This window comes from Salvelinus alpinus, chromosome 7 (assembly GCF_045679555.1).
Source record: "Salvelinus alpinus chromosome 7, SLU_Salpinus.1, whole genome shotgun sequence".
Classification (NCBI taxonomy): Eukaryota; Metazoa; Chordata; class Actinopteri; order Salmoniformes; family Salmonidae; genus Salvelinus; species Salvelinus alpinus.
The window spans coordinates 8,538,515-8,557,103 of record NC_092092.1 but is presented as its reverse complement, the minus strand read 5'-3'; the positions used below and the strand labels follow the sequence as shown (position 1 = coordinate 8,557,103).

The following is an 18,589-nucleotide window of genomic DNA, read 5'->3' as shown; positions in this document are numbered from 1 at the left end:
TCCCCATACGTTCCATTCCCCATACGTTCCATTCCCCATACGTTCCATTCCCCATACATTCCATTCCCCATACATTCCATTCCCCATACGTTCCATTCCCCATACATTCCATTCCCCATACATTCCATTGACTTCTACGTACCCATAACCATGTATATTGCATAACAGGTGTCCATAAGGATTTCAGGGCTTTAGCTCTCAATCCCCTCTCTTCTCTCCTCTATCTTTCTTCCTCTCTCTCATGTTTCCCCCTCTCTTCTCTCTATCTTTCTCACTCTCTCTCACGTTTCCCTTTCTTCTCTCTATCTTTCTCCCTCTCTCTCACGTTTCCCTTTCTTCTCTCCCTCTATCTTTCTCCCTCTCTCTCACGTTTCCCTTTCTTCTCTCCCTCTATCTTTCTTCCTCTCTCTCACGTTTCCCTTTCTTCTCTCCCTCTATCTTTCTTCCTCTCTCTCATGTTTCCCCCTCTCTTCTCTCCTCTATCTTTCTTCCTCTCTCTCATGTTTCCCCCTCTCTTCTCTCTATCTTTCTCCCTCTCTCTCACATTTTACTTTCTTCTCTCCCTCTATCTTTCTCCCTCTCTCTCACGTTTCCCCCTCTTTTCTCTCCCTCTATCTTTCTCCTTCTCTCTCACGTTTCCCTTTCTTCTCTCCCTTTATCTTTATCCCTCTCTCTCACGTTTCCCTCTTTTCTCTCCATCTATCTTTCTCCCTCTCTCTCACATGTTTTCCCCTTTCTTCTCTCCCTCTATCTTTCTCCCTCTCTCTCACATTTCCCTTTCTTCTCTCCATCTATCTTTCTCCCTCTCTCTCTCATGTTTCCCCCTCTCTTCTCTCCCTCTATCTTTCTCCCTCTCTCACGTTTCACTTTCTTCTCTACCTCTTTCTTTCTCCCTCTCTCTCACGTTTCACTTTCTTCTCTCGCTCTATCTTTCTCCCTCTCTCTCACACATGTTTCCCTCTGTTCTTCCCCCCGCAACTCAGATTAAAAGAAACATTTTTCTTATCAATTCCTGGAGTCTATTTCTGGTCTGGCTTCTGAATAAGTTAGTCGAGAGCTGCATGTGCATAGCGAGCTAATGCACGAGATGTGTTTGTGTGTGTGTGTGTTTGTGTATGTATGTTTGTGTTGAGTCGAGAGTCCGTTTTTAAGAGTAATGGACAGGATGTTCTTTTCAGGGTTTACAAAGTACCTGAGAGTCTTAAGTACCTGAGGTTCTAAAGTACCTGAGAGTCTTAAGTATCTGAGGTTCTAAAGTACCTGAGAGTCTAAAGTACCTGAGAGTCTAAAGTACCTGAGGTTCTAAAGTACCTGAGAGTCTTAAGTATCTGAGAGTCTAAAGTACCTGAGGTTCTAAAGTACCTGAGAGTCTTAAGTACCTGAGGTTCTAAAGTACCTGAGAGTCTTAAGTATCTGAGGTTCTAAAGTACCTGAGAGTCTAAAGTACCTGAGAGTCTAAAGTACCTGAGAGTCTTAAGTATCTGAGAGTCTAAAGTACCTGAGGTTCTAAAGTACCTGAGAGTCTTAAGTATCTGAGGTTCTAAAGTACCTGAGAGTCTAAAGTACTGAGAGTCTAAAGTACCTGAGGTTCTAAAGTACCTGAGAGTCTTAAGTATCTGAAGTTCTAAAGTACCTGAGAATCTAAAGTACCTGAGAGTCTAAAGTACATGAGAGTCTAAAGTACCTGAGAGTCTAAAGTACCTGAGAGTCTAAAGTACATGAGAGTCTAAAGTACCTGAGAGTCTAAAGTACATGAGAGTCTAAAAGTACATGAAAGTCTAAAGTACCTGAGAGTCTAAGGTACCTGAGAGTCTAAAGTACCTGAGAGTCTAAAGTACCTGAGAGTCTAAAGTACATGAGAGTCTAAAAGTACATGAAAGTCTAAAGTACCTGAGAGTCTAAAGTACATGAGAGTCTAAAGTACCTGAGAGTCTAAAGTACCTGAGAGTCTAAAGTACCTCAGAGTCTAAAGTACCTGAGAGTCTAAAGTACCTGAGAGTCTAAAGTACCTGAGAGTCTAAAGTACCTGAGAGTCTAAAGTACCTGAGAGTCTAAAGTACCTGAGAGTCTAAAGTACCTGAGAGTCTAAAGTACCTGAGAGTCTAAAGTACCTGAGAGTCTAAAGTACCTGAGAGTCTAAAGTACCTGAGGTTCTAAAGTACCTGAGAGTCTAAATTACATGAGAGTCTAAAGTACCTGAGAGTCTAAAGTACATGAGAGTCTAAAGTACCTTTGGATCATGTTTGCTGTCGTCTGCTGTCATTGCCACATAAACCAATTTGAAATATTATGTACGTGAAATTAATTGAATGTCAATATTGTTCTGATCAAACAAGTTCCAGCTGCACATTGTTGTGTTGGAGAGAGAGAGAGAGAGAGAGAGAGAGAGAGAGAGAGAGAGAGAGAGAGAGAGAGACATCTCCTACCCCCCTCTGTCACCCTCTAACAACCATATTCTCACAGTAAGGCAGCCTCTCAGCCAACAGTGTGCTACATATCTAAAGGCCTTAGTCAACTGTCTTTTCTCTGTTTCTCCAAGCCCTGTGGGTTGGAGCTGGATGGTATCGGTCCTAGTAGCCTATCAACTCACATGAGCACCTGGACGAACTGCAGAATGACTGGTTGGATTCATCCACCTCAAGTGTTGCATATCCGCCAGACTGTGTGTGTGTGTGTGTGTGTGTGTCTGTGTGCCTGTGTGCATGTGTGTCAGTCAGCCAGCCAGCCAGTCAGTGTTGTCTCTTAATTACAGATTTGTTAGTGTTGCCCAGCTTCAGGTGAAGACATCTGGGAAGCCATATTGGCAGCCTTCTCTTCCATCACGCCTCCCTGAAAATAATGCTGCCACCGACGTTTTTAAAGGAGGGATGGAGAGAGAGGGAGAGAGAGAAAGAAAGAGAGAGAGACAGGCAGAGAGAGAGAAAGAGACAGAGATCACCTTTATTTGCCAAATACATTTTCAAATACCTGTACATGCAAATATATTTGGCAGATAAAGGTGATTCTGATTCTAAGGATAAAAAAGGAACTAAAATGCCCACTTTGATCATCATTTTCTCAATGGTTGTTTGTGATACAAACGCCCAAACAATCTAAGATACACAAAATATTCTGGTCTGTCCTGGTGTGGAATCGCCTTATAAAGTGAGGCTTCAGTATTGTTCGTTCTGTCCCGTGGAAGATCTACACCTACACATGCTTTACCTACCACCACTAATGAGTTGATAGACAGAGAGGTACAGCGCAGTGCTGAGCAGTGTGTCAGCAGTGTGTCAGCAGTAATTAAGGGTGTGTGTAACATAATGACACAGGCAGGTCTAGCTGGAGAGATGAGCTGTCCTTGGAACACACACACACACACACACACACACACACACACACACACACACACACACACACACACACACACACACACACACACACACACACACACACACACACACACACACACACACACACACACACACACACACTTGTTTTTCTATCCTCCTAACCCTAAAATGGATTTCCGGTATGATGACCGAGAGATAGTCTGGTGGGGGTGGTCCGTTTGGCATGCCCTTTCTTTACAAAAATAAGCCATTTAAAATAGAAAACAACTTGACTCTCGGGTCAAGTAAGAACTGAAACGTTATGTTGGCAACTGCATGTTATACTAGATCTAGAAATAGTAACAAGCACAGCAGAACAACGTGAAATAGCTGACAACTCGACAAAAGTCAGTTTAGAGACACTACTAACAGAAATTGGCACTGGTAATGAGATACTGTCTAAGCAGATGAAGAAATTGATCAGATAATTACAAAAATGTAACTGGACAAAAGCACGGAGAAGGCCGAAACCGGAAAACCCCGGAGGAAATCACACCAGAAAAACTCCAGTAAACCATAGATAAACAAAAATACATTATTACAAGGCTTACTGAAAGATTAAACGGGATGGAGGACTTTGTTTCGTAAATTTCCCCCAAAAGCTTTGGAACAACCAGAATGGAAGAATTCCTGGAAAATGTAAAACCACAACTTCACACGGGCACAGCGAACAGGCGGCCCGAGAGGGGACACGAGCAGCAAACCAAGGGGCATAATCGCAAAGTTCCTTAAAACTCTTAGGAACAAAGACAATGTTCTATGACTGGCCATCAAAGCCGAAATGTCAGGAGTCGGACCTTTGATGTATGAGGACCATCAGATCAATTCAATTCAACACATGAGCAGAGAATTCAAGACCATAAAGAGAAAAACTAAACCCCATTCTCATTGGTGTATCCAGCATAACTACGCGTCTAATGAAAGAAAAGAGACATCACACTGAAATCAGCAAAAAGAAGCTATCCGATTCCTGGATAACCTGGACAGGGAGAACGGAGGAAATGGCAATGAACGAAATTTATAGGGTACAGGACAGCCTCTCAATAGACGATGTACGACCGATGGGGCACAGGACTATTGACCTGTTTAGGCTACTGAAATGAGGTGAACGATGGACTATTACAACCCACCACGTCATAGACTCAGAAGATAAAGGTATGAGTTGTTAATGCGAAGACAATCACTGCACCACTCAGGCCATCTGTCTAAATGAATAACACTTTCATGTAATTTACTTCTGCCTGAAATAAGGCATGATTACGGGCAAATTGATATATTCATTGAATATATGTGTTATCAATGTGTGCAACATGATGTCATCACGTGTCCATGGTCCATTTCTTTAATTCTGCCATAGAAAGCACAGTGAATACTGTTATTGAATTGGTTGAACGAATGTTGAAGATGTTACAAGTCACTACACCTCCCTGGTCTTAATGACCCCCCCCCCCCACTCTGTCTCCCAGTGGGTCAAGATGAATGTTGAAGATGTTACAAGTCACTACACCTCCCTGGTCTTAATGACCCCCCCCCCCCCACTCTGTCTCCCAGTGGGTCAAGATGAATGTTGAAGATGTTACAAGTCACTACACCTCCCTGGTCTTAATGACCCCCCCCCCCCCCCCACTCTGTCTCCCAGTGGGTCAAGATGAATGTTGAAGATGTTACAAGTCACTACACCTCCCTGGTCTTAATGACCCCCCCCCCCCACTCTGTCTCCCAGTGGGTCAAGATGAATGTTGAAGATGTTACAAGTCACTACACCTCCCTGGTCTTAATGACCCCCCCACTCTGTCTCCCAGTGGGTCAAGATGAATGTTGAAGACGTTACAAGTCACTACACCTCCCTGGTCTTAATGACCCCCCCCCCCCACTCTGTCTCCCAGTGGTTCAAGATGAATGCGCCTCACATGTGGTTGCGTGCAACGGAGCTGTAGGCTACTCCAGTGGTTATAGGCCGGACCTGTTTGCATTTATTTCACTGGAGAATAATACGGAAAGTTGAACAAATGTCTCTCTTTAATATACTATAATGATGCCTGATGCCTATTGCCTAAATCATTTCATTCATTTTATTCTCAATGAACAAACACGGTGATGACAAGTGCTTTTTACGTTGTTTGTCTCTTGTTATTGACATTGCGAGGACAACCTATTCCTTTCCTTTGGGTTAAGGAAAACAAACAAGAGTTAGGCATGTCACGCGGACCAGGACAAATGATTAATGTATATTTATCGAAGTGTTCCATATACACAAAATTATGTGGACACCCCTTCAAATTAGTGGATTTGGCTATTTCAGCCACAACCGTTGCAGAAAGATGTATAACATCGAGCACACAGCCATACAATCTCCATAGACAAATATTGGCAGTGGAATGGTCAGTTCGTCAAATTTCTGCCCTGTTAGAGCTAACCCGGTCAACTGTAAGTGCTGTTATTGTGACGTGGAATCTTCTAGGAGCAACAACGGCTCAGCTGCGAAGTGGTAGGCCACACACGCTCACAGAATAGACTGCCAAGTCCTGAAGCACGTAGCTTGTACACATCGTCTGTCCTCGGTATATATATACATATACACATTTATACTGTATATACTGTATACATATTTATACTGTATATATATATATATTTATAATATATATATATTGATACTGTATATATATATTGATACTGTATATATATATTGATACTGTATATATATATTGATACTGTATATATATATTTATATTATATTTATGTATTTATACTGTGCATCGGGAAAGTATTCATACTTATTCCACATTTTGTTACTTTACCACCTTATTTTAAAATGTATTAATTTAATGTTTTTCCTCATCAATCGACACACAATACCCCATAGTGACAAAGCAAAAACAGGTTTTTAGACATTTTTGCAAAAGTATTAAAAAAGAAATACCTTATTTACGTAAGTATTTAGACATTTTTCTATGAGTATTGAAATTGAGCTCAGGTGCATCCTGTTTCCATTGATCATCCTTTAGATGTTTCTATAACTTGATTGGAGTCCACCTGTGGTAGATTCAATTGATTGGACATGATTTGGAAAGGCACATACCTGTCTATATAAGATCCCACCTTTGACAGTGCACGTCAGAGCAAAAACCAAGCCACGAGGTCAAGGAATTGTCCGTAGAGCTCCGAGATAAGATTGTGTCGAGGCACAGATCTGGAGAAAGGAACCAAAACATTTCTGCCTCATTGAAGGTCCCCGAGAACACAGTGGCCTCCATCATTCTATAATGGAAGAAGTTTGGAACCACTAAGACTGTTCCTAGAGCTGGCCGCCCGGCCAAACTGAGCAATCGGGAAGAAGGGCCTTGGTCAGGGAGGTGACCAAGAACCTAATGATCACTCTGACAGAGCTCCAGAGTTCTTCTGTGGAGATGGAAGCACTTTTCAGAAGGACAACCATCTCTGCAGCACTCCACCAATCAGGCCTTTATGGTAGAGTGGCCAGATGGAAGCCACTCCTCAGTAAAAGGCACATGACAGCCCACTTGGAGTTTGCCAAAAGCTACCTAAAGGTCTCTCAGACCATGAGAAACAAGATTCTCTGTTATGATGAAACCAAGATTGAACTCTTTGGCCTGAATGCCAAGCGTCACGTCTGGAGGAAACCTGGCACCATCCCTGCTGCCTAGAAGGCCAGAATCCTGGAGTCATCTCTTCACTGTTTACGTTGAGACTGGTGTTTTGCGGGTACTATTTAGTGAAGCTGCCAGTTGAGGACTTGTGAAGAATCTGTTTCTCAAACTGGACAATCTATTGTACTTGTCCTCTTGCTCAGTTGTGCACCGGGGCTTCCCACTCCTCTTTCTATTCTGGTTAGAGCCTGTTTGCGCTGTTCTGTGAAGCGAGTAGTACACAGTATTGTTCGAGATTTTCAGTTTCTTGGCAATTTCTCGCATGGAATAGCCTTAATTTATCAGAACAAGAATAGACTGACGAGTTTCAGAAGAAAGTTATTTGTTTCTGGCCATTTTGAGCCTGTAATCAAACCCACAAATGCCGATGCTCCAGATACTCAACTAGTCTAAAGAAGGCCAGTTTTATTGCTTCTTTAATCAGAACAACAGTTTTCAGCTGTGCTAACATAATTGCAAAAGGGTTTTCTAATGATCAATTAGCCTTTTAAAATGATAAACTTGGATTAGCTAACACAACGTGCCATTGGAACACAGGAGTGATGGTTGCTGATAATGGGCCTCTGTACACCTATATAGATATTCCATAAAAAATCAGCCGTTTCCAGCTACAATAGTCATTTACAACATTAACAATATCTACACTGTATTTCTGATCAATTTGATGTTATTTCAATGGACAAAAAAACTGCTTTTCTTTCAAAAACAAGGATATTTCTAAGTGACCCCAAACTTTTGAACGGTAGTGTATATATATTTTTTAATATGTGTCTCATTAGGTCCCATTTGGAAGCCATACCAATGGAATCATAAGTCGTATTATTTTAAATATTGAAAAGACAAATCACAGCAGCACTCATTATTTATTTTGTATTTCTTTTTTCTCACTCATAACACACCTTACTTAAAATAATACATTGTGGTAGACCAGAGTACATTTTTCTTTGTGTTGCATAGAGAGACATAGTCATTGACCAATAACCTGCATTAACCCATATGAGTTTAAGCCCTGTCTGACCCGGGGGGTGAGTTGGGGGGGTAGTATAACAAAAAATATCTCAAAAGTATTTGAGGAAAATTTGTTTTTGGCCGCCTCCCGAATGGCACAGTGATCTAAGGCACTGCATCGCAGTGCTTGAAGCATCACAGCCTGGGATCGAACCCAGGGCTGTGACTGGGAGACCCATGAGGTGGCACACAATTGTCCGGGTTAGGAGAGGGTTTGGCCAGCTGGGATGTCCTTGTCCCATCACGCTCTAGCGACTCCTTGTGGCGGGACAGGCGCCTGCAAGCTGACCTCTGTCGCCAGTTGTACTGTGTTTCCTCCGACACATTGGTGCGGCTGGCTTCCGGGTTAAGCGGGCAGAGTGTCAAGAAGCAGTGCGGCTTGGCAGGGTTGTGTTTCAGAGGACGCATGGCTCTCGTCCTTCGCCTCTCCAGAGTCTGTATGGGAGTTGCAGCGATGGGACAAGACTGTAACTACCAATTGGATACCACGAAATTTGGAGAAACAATTATAATAATATATATTTTTTTGCCTTACTTCTATTAGCCCATACAAATGCATTGACTAACAGATATATTACACGGAACAACAGAGAGTCCCCCTCAAAAATCGAAAGGAAGTTTGTCTGAAGTGTCTCTTCTATATCTGAGTCACACACACACACACACACACACACACACACACACACACACACACACACACACACACACACACACACACACACACACACACACACACACACACACACACACACACACACACACACACACACACACACACACACACACACACACACACACACACACACACACACACTCAAAGGCACATGAGGCTATGTTCCTGACCACAGCTTAACATCATTCTAACTTTAACCTTTAATCAGTAAATATATAAAAAAGTCCATATTAAACAGGCTTTCACAACCCCACACAACCACAACACACACACCCCAACCCCCCACACACACACACACCCCAACCCCCCACACACACACCCCGCAACTCCCCATATCCACACACACCACAATCCCCCCCCCACCCCACCTCCCAGACACACACATAACCCTACTCATTAGCTTGTAGTGCATTTGCCTCCATCATCAGTTCTGGGTGTATAATAAAGTCAATGGAGCAGCTCCCCCCCACCCTCTCTCTCTCTCTCTCTCTCTCTCTCTCTCTCTCTCTCTCTCTCTCTCTCTCTCTCTCTCTCTCTCTCTCTCTCTCTCTCTCTCTCTCTCTCTCTCTCTCTCTCTCTCTCTCTCTCCCTCTCCCTCTCTCTCTCTCTCTCTCTCTCTCTCTCTCTCTCTCTCTCTCTCTCTCTCTCTCTCTCTCTCTCTCTCTCTCTCTCTCTCTCTCTCTCTCTCTCTCTCGCTCTCTCTCTCTCTCTCTCTCTCTCTCTCTCGCTCGCTCTCTCTCTGTCTGTCTGCAGTAGATCAGAGGATCTTAATTACTTAGCCCTCTGAAAGAGGAGACCAGTCATTGGTTCAGAACAACTGCGTCTGATTCCCAGTAATCACTGACTCTACCCTATTGTAGCGAGAATGGGCTAGTATTCAGGGTGATCTGACTCTACCCTATTGTAGCGAGAATGGGCTAGTCTTCAGGGTGATCTGACTCTACCCTATTATAGCGAGAATGGGCTAGTATTCAGGGTGATCTGACTCTACCCTATTGTAGCGAGAATGGGCTAGTCTTCAGGGTGATCTGACTCTACCCTATTATAGCGAGAATGGGCTAGTATTCAGGGTGATCTGACTCTACCCTATTGTAGCGAGAATGGGCTAGTCTTCAGGGTGATCTGACTCTACCCTATTGTAGCGAGAATGGGCTAGTCTTCAGGGTGATCTGACTCTACCCTATTGTAGCGAGAATGGGCTAGTATTCAGGGTGATTTTAAGGGTGATATAGAATACTTCATGTCCTTCCCTTACAACGTGTTCTTATGTATGAACAAACACACACACACACACACACACACACACACACACACACACACACACACACACACACACACACACACACACACACACACACACACACACACACACACACACACACACACACACACACACACACACACACACACACACACACACACACACACACACACACACACACACACACACACACACACAGAGCCGTGGGAAGTAGGGGTGCAAAGGGAGATGCAGCACCCCTTAATATTTTATATTTTTTTTATATTGAAAAATAATAATAATAGTGCACTGAGCCTTCACTAGCCTTTACTAGTCCTCTAGTTCTTTACTAGTCCTGTAGTTCTTTACTAGTCCTGTAGTTCTTTACTAGTCCTCAGGTTTTTTAATAGTCCTCTAGTTCTTTACTAGTCATCAGGTTCTTTAATAGTCCTCTAGTTCTTTACTAGTCCTCAGGTTCTTTAATAGTCCTGTAGTTCTTTACTAGTCCTCAGGTTCTTTAATAGTCCTCTAGTTCTTTACTAGTCCTCAGGTTCTTTAATAGTCCTCTAGTTCTTTACTAGTCCTCAGGTTCTTTAATAGTCCTGTAGTTCTTTACTAGTCCTCAGGTTCTTTAATAGTCCTCTAGTTCTTTACTAGTCCTCAGGTTCTTTAATAGTCCTCTAGTTCTTTACTAGTCCTCAGGTTCTTTAATAGTCCTCTAGTTCTTTACTAGTCCTCAGGTTCTTTAATAGTCCTGTAGTTCTTTACTAGTCCTCAGGTTCTTTAATAGTCCTCTAGTTCTTTACTAGTCCTCAGGTTCTTTAATAGTCCTCTAGTTCTTTACTAGTCCTCAGGTTCTTTAATAGTCATCTAGTTCTTTACTAGTCCTCAGGTTCTTTAATAGTCATCTAGTTCTTTACTAGTCTTCTAATTCTTTACTAGTCCTCTAGGCCTTTACTAGTACTCTAGTTCTTTAATAGTCCTCTAGGCCTTTACTAGTCCACTAGTTCTTTACTAGTCCTCTAGGCCTTTACTAGTCTGCTAGTTCTTTACTAGTCCTCTAGGCCTTTACTAGTCCTCTAGTGCTTTACTAGTCATCCATTCCTTTACTAGTCCTCTAGTTCTTTACTAGTCCTCTAGTTCTTTACTAGTCCTCTAGTGCTTTACTAGTCATCCATTCCTTTACTAGTCCTCTAGTTCTTTACTAGTCCTCTAGTTCTTTACTAGTCCTCTAGTGCTTTACTAGTCATCCATTCCTTTACTAGTCCTCTAGTAGTCCTCTAGTTCTTTACTAGTCCTCTAGTTCTTTACTAGTCCTCTAGTTCTTTACTAGTCCTCTAGTTCTTTACTAGTACGCAGTTATTGTACCGATGTAGTCCTTCGTAGATTTTTTCCTCCACCCCCCCTGTAGTCGACAAATAATCATCCCAAACTACTTCCCGCGGCTATACACACACACGCACGCACGCACGCACGCACGCACACACACACACACACACACACACACACACACACACACACACACACACACACACACACACACACACACACACACACACACACACACACACACACACACACACACACACACACACACACACACACACACACACACACACACACAGGTTATACTGCCCTAAAGCAGAGTTGGGCCCAGTGTCATATTCCTCCATGATATACAAACACCCTGCAATATTAAAAGGAGAGCTATGCCACGGACAGCTGTTCAGTTTGACATCTATTTCATTTCTGTGCCGTCTCTCCAACCCTGTGTTTCAACAGCTGCACCATGCACTGAATTATTTAACGTGTGTGTGTGTGTGTGTCTAGGTGTGTGTGTCCCTGTGTGTGTCTCTCTGTGTGTGTGTGTGTGTGTGTGTGTGTGTGTGTGTGTGTGTGTGTGTGTGTGTGTGTGTGTGTGTGTGTGTGTGTGTGTGTGTGTGTGTGTGTGTGTGTGTGTGTGTGTGTGTGTGTGTGTGTGTGTGTGTGTGTGTGTGTCTGTGTCTTTCATAGTGTTCTTATGTCAGAATCTGTGTGTGTGTGTGAGTGTGAGCTTGAGTGTGAGCCATCGAGTGTCTGTATCAATAAAATATAGACCTAGCTCGTAACATTTTTGATGATATCAGCTGCTATATAAATATTCACAATTAAATATTCAGAACTCTGTGGATACATGTTGGACTGAATAATAAAACAGGAAGTCAAAAGAATGTGATCAGAAAAAGACATGAAAGTCAATGAATATGTCACCAAAACAGCCTCAATCACCAGTCATGTAAGATCTGGAGAAACACTACCAGACATTCAAAACGATAACGTCACATTTAACGATCTGACTTTGTTATTTCAAATAGTTGACTCTTTACATCTTAATTTGAAGCAAAAGATTGAAACATATTGTTTTTAATTTCACACATACACTTGTTTCAAAATTTTAGTTTACCAAATTGGAGATTTTTTAAACAATCCTTAACAGTTAACAAACAATCCTTAACTTCATCATCTGACATCAATATCTCTCTAAACAAGAATATTAATCAAACGTCAATTAAACAGAGGCTCACTATCACACCTTGGCATGTTCAAGATAGCAGTTTAATTCAAGTGAATTTTATTTTCAACCACTAATACATATTCAATCAGCTTGTGTGCAGGCATGATGAATCCAATACATTACTTACACATAATAATTGTGAAATACTCACACATATTGACCACTGACTACATAGAGAGATATCAACACACTGTTGATAATGTGGTAGCAGAGAAGAACTCCAAAACTCACAAAATTGTCAAGAAGAACTGAAATATCCACAATCCTACGCATCTCAGAGAGACAGCAAAGCACCAACAAAACCAGTTCGCAGAAACATCCCTGGCCAATCAATATTTATTTAGTGTGTTAAAACCACAACAGCGGTGGCAACGACAGACCACGATGGAGCAGAGACTAATTACGGCACAGTAAGTGACAACAGCCAGAGAGGATGGAAGGACGGAATGACGCCCCAAAACTCACCAGTCTGTTGACGAGGGGAACCCCGAAATGCCAGATGTGCTCGTTGAGCAGGCCGCTGTACACCACGTTGCCAAAGAGAGCAATGGTTCCGTGCTGCTTACACAAGCCACTTCCTGGTTTGGTTTCTATGGAGATAGAGATACATGCAAGTTACGTAGAAATATTGATAGACATGCAGAAAAACATCAAACGTTATGTCATACAATGTATATAAAAAAAATGGTAAAACCTTAAGGAAATAAACAGAGGGTTGGTGATGTGGCGATACAAGTGTCTAATCCACGCTCATTGCCAATTTTGCGCGCTCTGCTATTTTCCAACCCTTGACCCAGGGTTGGTTATTTACCTGTCTAACATCAGCTCGCTTGAGATGGGAGGGGCTGGAAATATTTTAGGTGTGTCCTTACAAACAGGCACTTCACTGACCATTTATGATTTGCTTTTAGCAAAAACACATGTTGGTTATGACATCTGGTTTTAGTAATAACATGTTGGTTATAACAGCTGGTTTTAGTAATAACATGTTGGTTATAACAGCTGGTTTTAGTAATAACATGTTGGTTATGACAGCTGGTTTTAGTAATAACATGTTGGTTATGACAGCTGGTTTTAGTAATAACATGTTGGTTATGACAGCTGGTTTTAGTAATAACATGTTGGTTATGACAGCTGGTTTTAGTAATAACATGTTGGTTATGACAGCTGGTTTTAGTAATAACATGTTGGTTATAACCGCTGATTTTAGAAATAACATGTTGGTTATGACAGCTGGTTTTAGTAATAACACATGTCGGTTATGACAGCTGGTTTTAGTAATAACATGTTGGTTATGACAGCTGGTTTTAGTAATAACATGTTGGTTATGACAGCTGGTTTACTAATAACATGTTGGTTATAACAGCTGGTTTTAGTAATAACATGTCGGTTATGACAGCTGGTTTTAGTAATAACATGTTGGTTATAACAGCTGGTTTTAGTAATAACATGTTGGTTATGACAGCTGGTTTTAGTAATAACATGTTGGTTATGACAGCTGGTTTTAGTAATAACATGTTGTTTATGACAGCTGGTTTTAGTAATAACATGTTGGTTATGACAGGTGGTTTTAGAAATAACATGTTGGTTATGACAGCTGGTTTTAGTAATAACATGTTGGTTATGACAGCTGGTTTTAGTAATAACATGTTGGTTATGACAGGTGGTTTTAGTAATAACATGTTGGTTATAACAGCTGGTTTTAGTAATAACATGTTGGTTATGACAGCTGGTTTTAGTAATAACATGTTGGTTATGACAGCTGGTTTTAGTAAAAACATGTTGGTTATAACAGCTGGTTTTAGTAATAACATGTTGGTTATGACAGCTGGTTTTAGTAATAACATGTTGGTTATGACAGCTGGTTTTAGTAATAACACATGTCAGTTATGACAGCTGGTTTTAGTAATAACATGTTGGTTATGACAGCTGGTTTAGTAATAACATGTTGGTTATGACAGGTGGTTTTAGTAATAACATGTTGGTTATGACAGCTGGTTTTAGTAATAACATGTTGGTTATGACAGCTGGTTTTAGTAATAACATGTTGGTTATGACAGCTGTTTTTAGTAATAACACACAGTACCATAATCAGTGGCATGTCATCAATGTTTTTTTTTTAAATACCCCATTTTTAGAGCAGCAAAACAGTCAACAAACGTCCCCCTTATTTCTGTAGATTGGAAGTTATTTTGGAACAGCTTCTGTGAAAAGATTGAACTCGTTAAGTGCTATGCTCATTGAATGAAAGGTGTCAGTGACTGTGGAAAAGCGTGTTTATGAACACCATGTTGTTATTAATGTTGTCCATTTATAATTTAGAGAGATTTAAAAAAAATATATATATAAAAAATTACCACTTTCCTCTGTCGGACCTGTGATATCAAATTCTGATCGCTGTCCATGGTGCTGAATCCACTTGTAAGCTAATTTGCCTGTTTGATTGTTTACCATTCCCATGGCAAAATCCACACAGGACAAATTAACGACGATATTTCTATAACAATTGTCGAAATGCAAATGAGTCATGAAATATTTCCATGTTGAAGCCAATAACTATTTAATAAACCATGTTCAATGAATTGGAAAAACATCCATACCCCGTCCTATTTAGAAGTATTATTGTTCTTTTAAAAAGCAGTTTTTAATTTAATTTGATTAAAAAACTAACTTATTAGAATGATTATTATTAGAATTTCGGGGGCCATCTACTCTTTCTGAAGAAGTGCAAATTATCTGTAGATGGTTCCAATGGTGTTTATACAACCTGAAGCAACCACATATTTCCATGTTCTGATTGGCCACTGATTTAGCCTAGACACACCTGCAACTAACACTTCATCATAACCCCAAGCCCATTCGAGCCACTGCCAGCTACTGCGACCATAATTCCCTCTGTGAAAATAGCAAAAATATTTCTGACACACCTTGGACCAATGGTGATACCATCAGCTCTAAGATTGACCATCTTGTTAAAATAGAGCCCAGAGAGCAAGAGAGAGCGAGACAGAGAGAGAGTGAGACAGAGAGAGAGAGAGAGAGCGATGATTCCAATGTTGTTTATACCCAGAACTGGGCCCTAACAGTAAATCTCAGTAAGACCAAAATAATGGTGCTCCAAAAAAGGTCCAGTCGCCAGGACAACAAATACAAATTCCATATACATACCTTGACCTAAACATCAGGTAACTTCCACAAAGCTGTGAACAATCTGACAGACAAGAAGGGCTTTCTATGCCATCAAAAGGAACATAAAAGTCAACATACTAATTAGGATCTGGCAAAAAATACTTGAATCAGTTATAGAACCCATTGCCCTTTATGGTTGTGAGGTCTGGGGTCCGCTCACCAACCAAGAATTCACAAAATGGGACATACACCAAATTGAGACTCTACATGCAGAATTCTGAAGAAAAAAATCCTCTCTCTACAAGGTAGAACACCAAATAATACATGCAGAGCAGAATTAGGCCGATACCCGCTAATTATCAAAATCCAGGAAAGAGACGTTAAATTCTACAACCACCTAAAAGGAAGCGAGTCACAAACCTTCGATAACAAAGCCATCACCTACAGAGAGATGAACCTGGAGAATAGTCCCTTAAGCAAGCTGGTCCTGGGGCTCTGTTCACAAACTCAAACACACCCCACAGAGCCCCAGGACAGCAACACAATTAGACCCAACCAAATCATGAAAAAAATAAAAGAGAATTACTTGACACATTGGAAAGAATTAACAAAAAAATAGAGCAAACTAGAATGCTAAAGAAATGTCTTTATTCTTTTGGAACTTTTGTGAGTGTAATGTTTATTGTACATTTTTATAGTTTATTTCAACTTTGTTTATTATCTACTTCACTTGCTTTTTCAATGTTAACATATGTTTCCATGCCCTTAATCTGAAATTTAATTAAGAGAGCGAGAGCGATAGAGAGAGTGAGAAAGAGAGAGAGAGAGAGAAAGAGAGAGAGAGACAGAGAGGTGGACTGAGTTAATAAACAGCAAACATCCTGGACAGAGTTTTGGAGTCAGGGCTTACAAACTGCAGATGGAGAGAGATAGGGAAAGGAAAACCTAGTCATTTGCGCAAACATTCGACCAAAATGTGTGATCCGCATTTAACCTAACCCCTCTGATTCAGAGAGAGTCTGGAAAAAATCAACATTCTCCCTCTACATTATTAAAGGGTCTTGGGATGCATCTGAAAGGACACCCTATTCCCTACGTAGCGGCCATAGGGTTCTGGTTAAAAGTAGTGGACTACATAGGGGATAGGGTGCTGTTTGGGAGACATCCATAGTAAAACCAGGACCATTAAAATGTCACTTGTGCCACATGCGGTTTGCGGTTGGGCCGGCAGTACAGCACACAGAAACACTTTACAGCAGTACAGCACACAGAAACACTTTACAGCAATACAGCACACAGAAACACTTTACAGCAGTACAGCACACAGAAACACTTTACAGCAGTACAGCACACAGAAACACTTTACAGCAGTACAGCACACAGAAACACTTTACAGCAGTACAGCACACAGAAACACTTTACAGTAGTACAGCACACAGACACACTTTACAGCAGTACAGCACACAGACACACTTTACAGCAGTACAGCACACAGAAACACTTTACAGCAGTACAGCACACAGAAACACTTTACAGTAGTACAGCACACAGACACACTTTACAGCAGTACAGCACACAGAAACACTTTACAGCAGTACAGCACACAGAAACACTTTACAGCAGTACAGCACACAGAAACACTTTACAGCAGTACAGCACACAGAAACACTTTACAGCAGTACAGCACACAGAAACACTTTACAACGGTACAGCACACAGAAACACTTTACAGCAGTACAGCACACAGAAACACTTTACAGCAGTACAGCACACAGAAACACTTTACAGCAGTACAGCACACAGACACACTTTACAGCAGTACAGCACACAGAAACACTTTACAGCAGTACAGCACACAGAAACACTTTACAGCGGTACAGCACACAGACACACTTTACAACGGTACAGCACACAGAAACACTTTACAGCAGTACAGCACACAGAAACACTTTACAGCAGTACAGCACACAGACACACTTTACAGCAGTACAGCACACAGAAACACTTTACAGCAGTACAGCACACAGAAACACTTTACAGCAGTACAGCACACAGAAACACTTTACAGCAGTACAGCACACAGAAACACTTTACAGCAGTACAGCACACAGAAACACTTTACAGCAGTACAGCACACAGACACACTTTACAGCAGTACAGCACACAGACACACTTTACAGCAGTACAGCACACAGAAACACTTTACAGCAGTACAGCACACAGACACACTTTACAGCAGTACAGCACACAGACACACTTTACAGCAGTACAGCACACAGACACACTTTACAGCAGTACAGCACACAGACACACTTTACAGCAGTACAGCACACAGAAACACTTTACAGCAGTACAGCACACAGAAACACTTTACAGCAGTACAGCACACAGACACACTTTACAGCAGTACAGCACACAGAAACACTTTACAGCAGTACAGCACACAGAAACACTTTACAGCGGTACAGCACACAGACACACTTTACAGCAGTACAGCACACAGAAACACTTTACAGCAGTACAGCACACAGACACACTTTACAGCAGTACAGCACACAGAAACACTTTACAGCAGTACAGCACACAGAAACACTTTACAGCGGTACAGCACACAGACACACTTTACAGCAGTACAGCACACAGAAACACTTTACAGCAGTACAGCACACAGAAACACTTTACAGCAGTACAGCACACAGAAACACTTTACAGCGGTACAGCACACAGACACACTTTACAGCAGTACAGCACACAGAAACACTTTACAGCAGTACAGCACACAGAAACACTTTACAGCAGTACAGCACACAGACACACTTTACAGTGGTACAGCACACAGACACACTTTACAGCAGTACAGCACACAGAAACACTTTACAGCAGTACAGCACACAGAAACACTTTACAGCAGTACAGCACACAGAAACACTTTACAGCAGTACAGCA

General features: G+C 41.5%; 1 protein-coding gene across 3 annotated transcripts in view; it reads right to left on the bottom strand.

The window, feature by feature from the left end:
• LOC139580384 (RNA binding protein fox-1 homolog 3-like) overlaps positions 1-18,589 on the bottom strand; it is a 995,419-nt gene that overhangs the window by 315,754 nt on the left and 661,076 nt on the right. For all 3 annotated transcript variants that reach the window (XM_071409008.1, XM_071409009.1, XM_071409011.1), the window contains exon 5: positions 12,980-13,104. In XM_071409008.1, the coding sequence (XP_071265109.1) occupies positions 12,980-13,104 (125 nt within the window). The remainder of the gene's footprint in view (positions 1-12,979; positions 13,105-18,589) is intronic.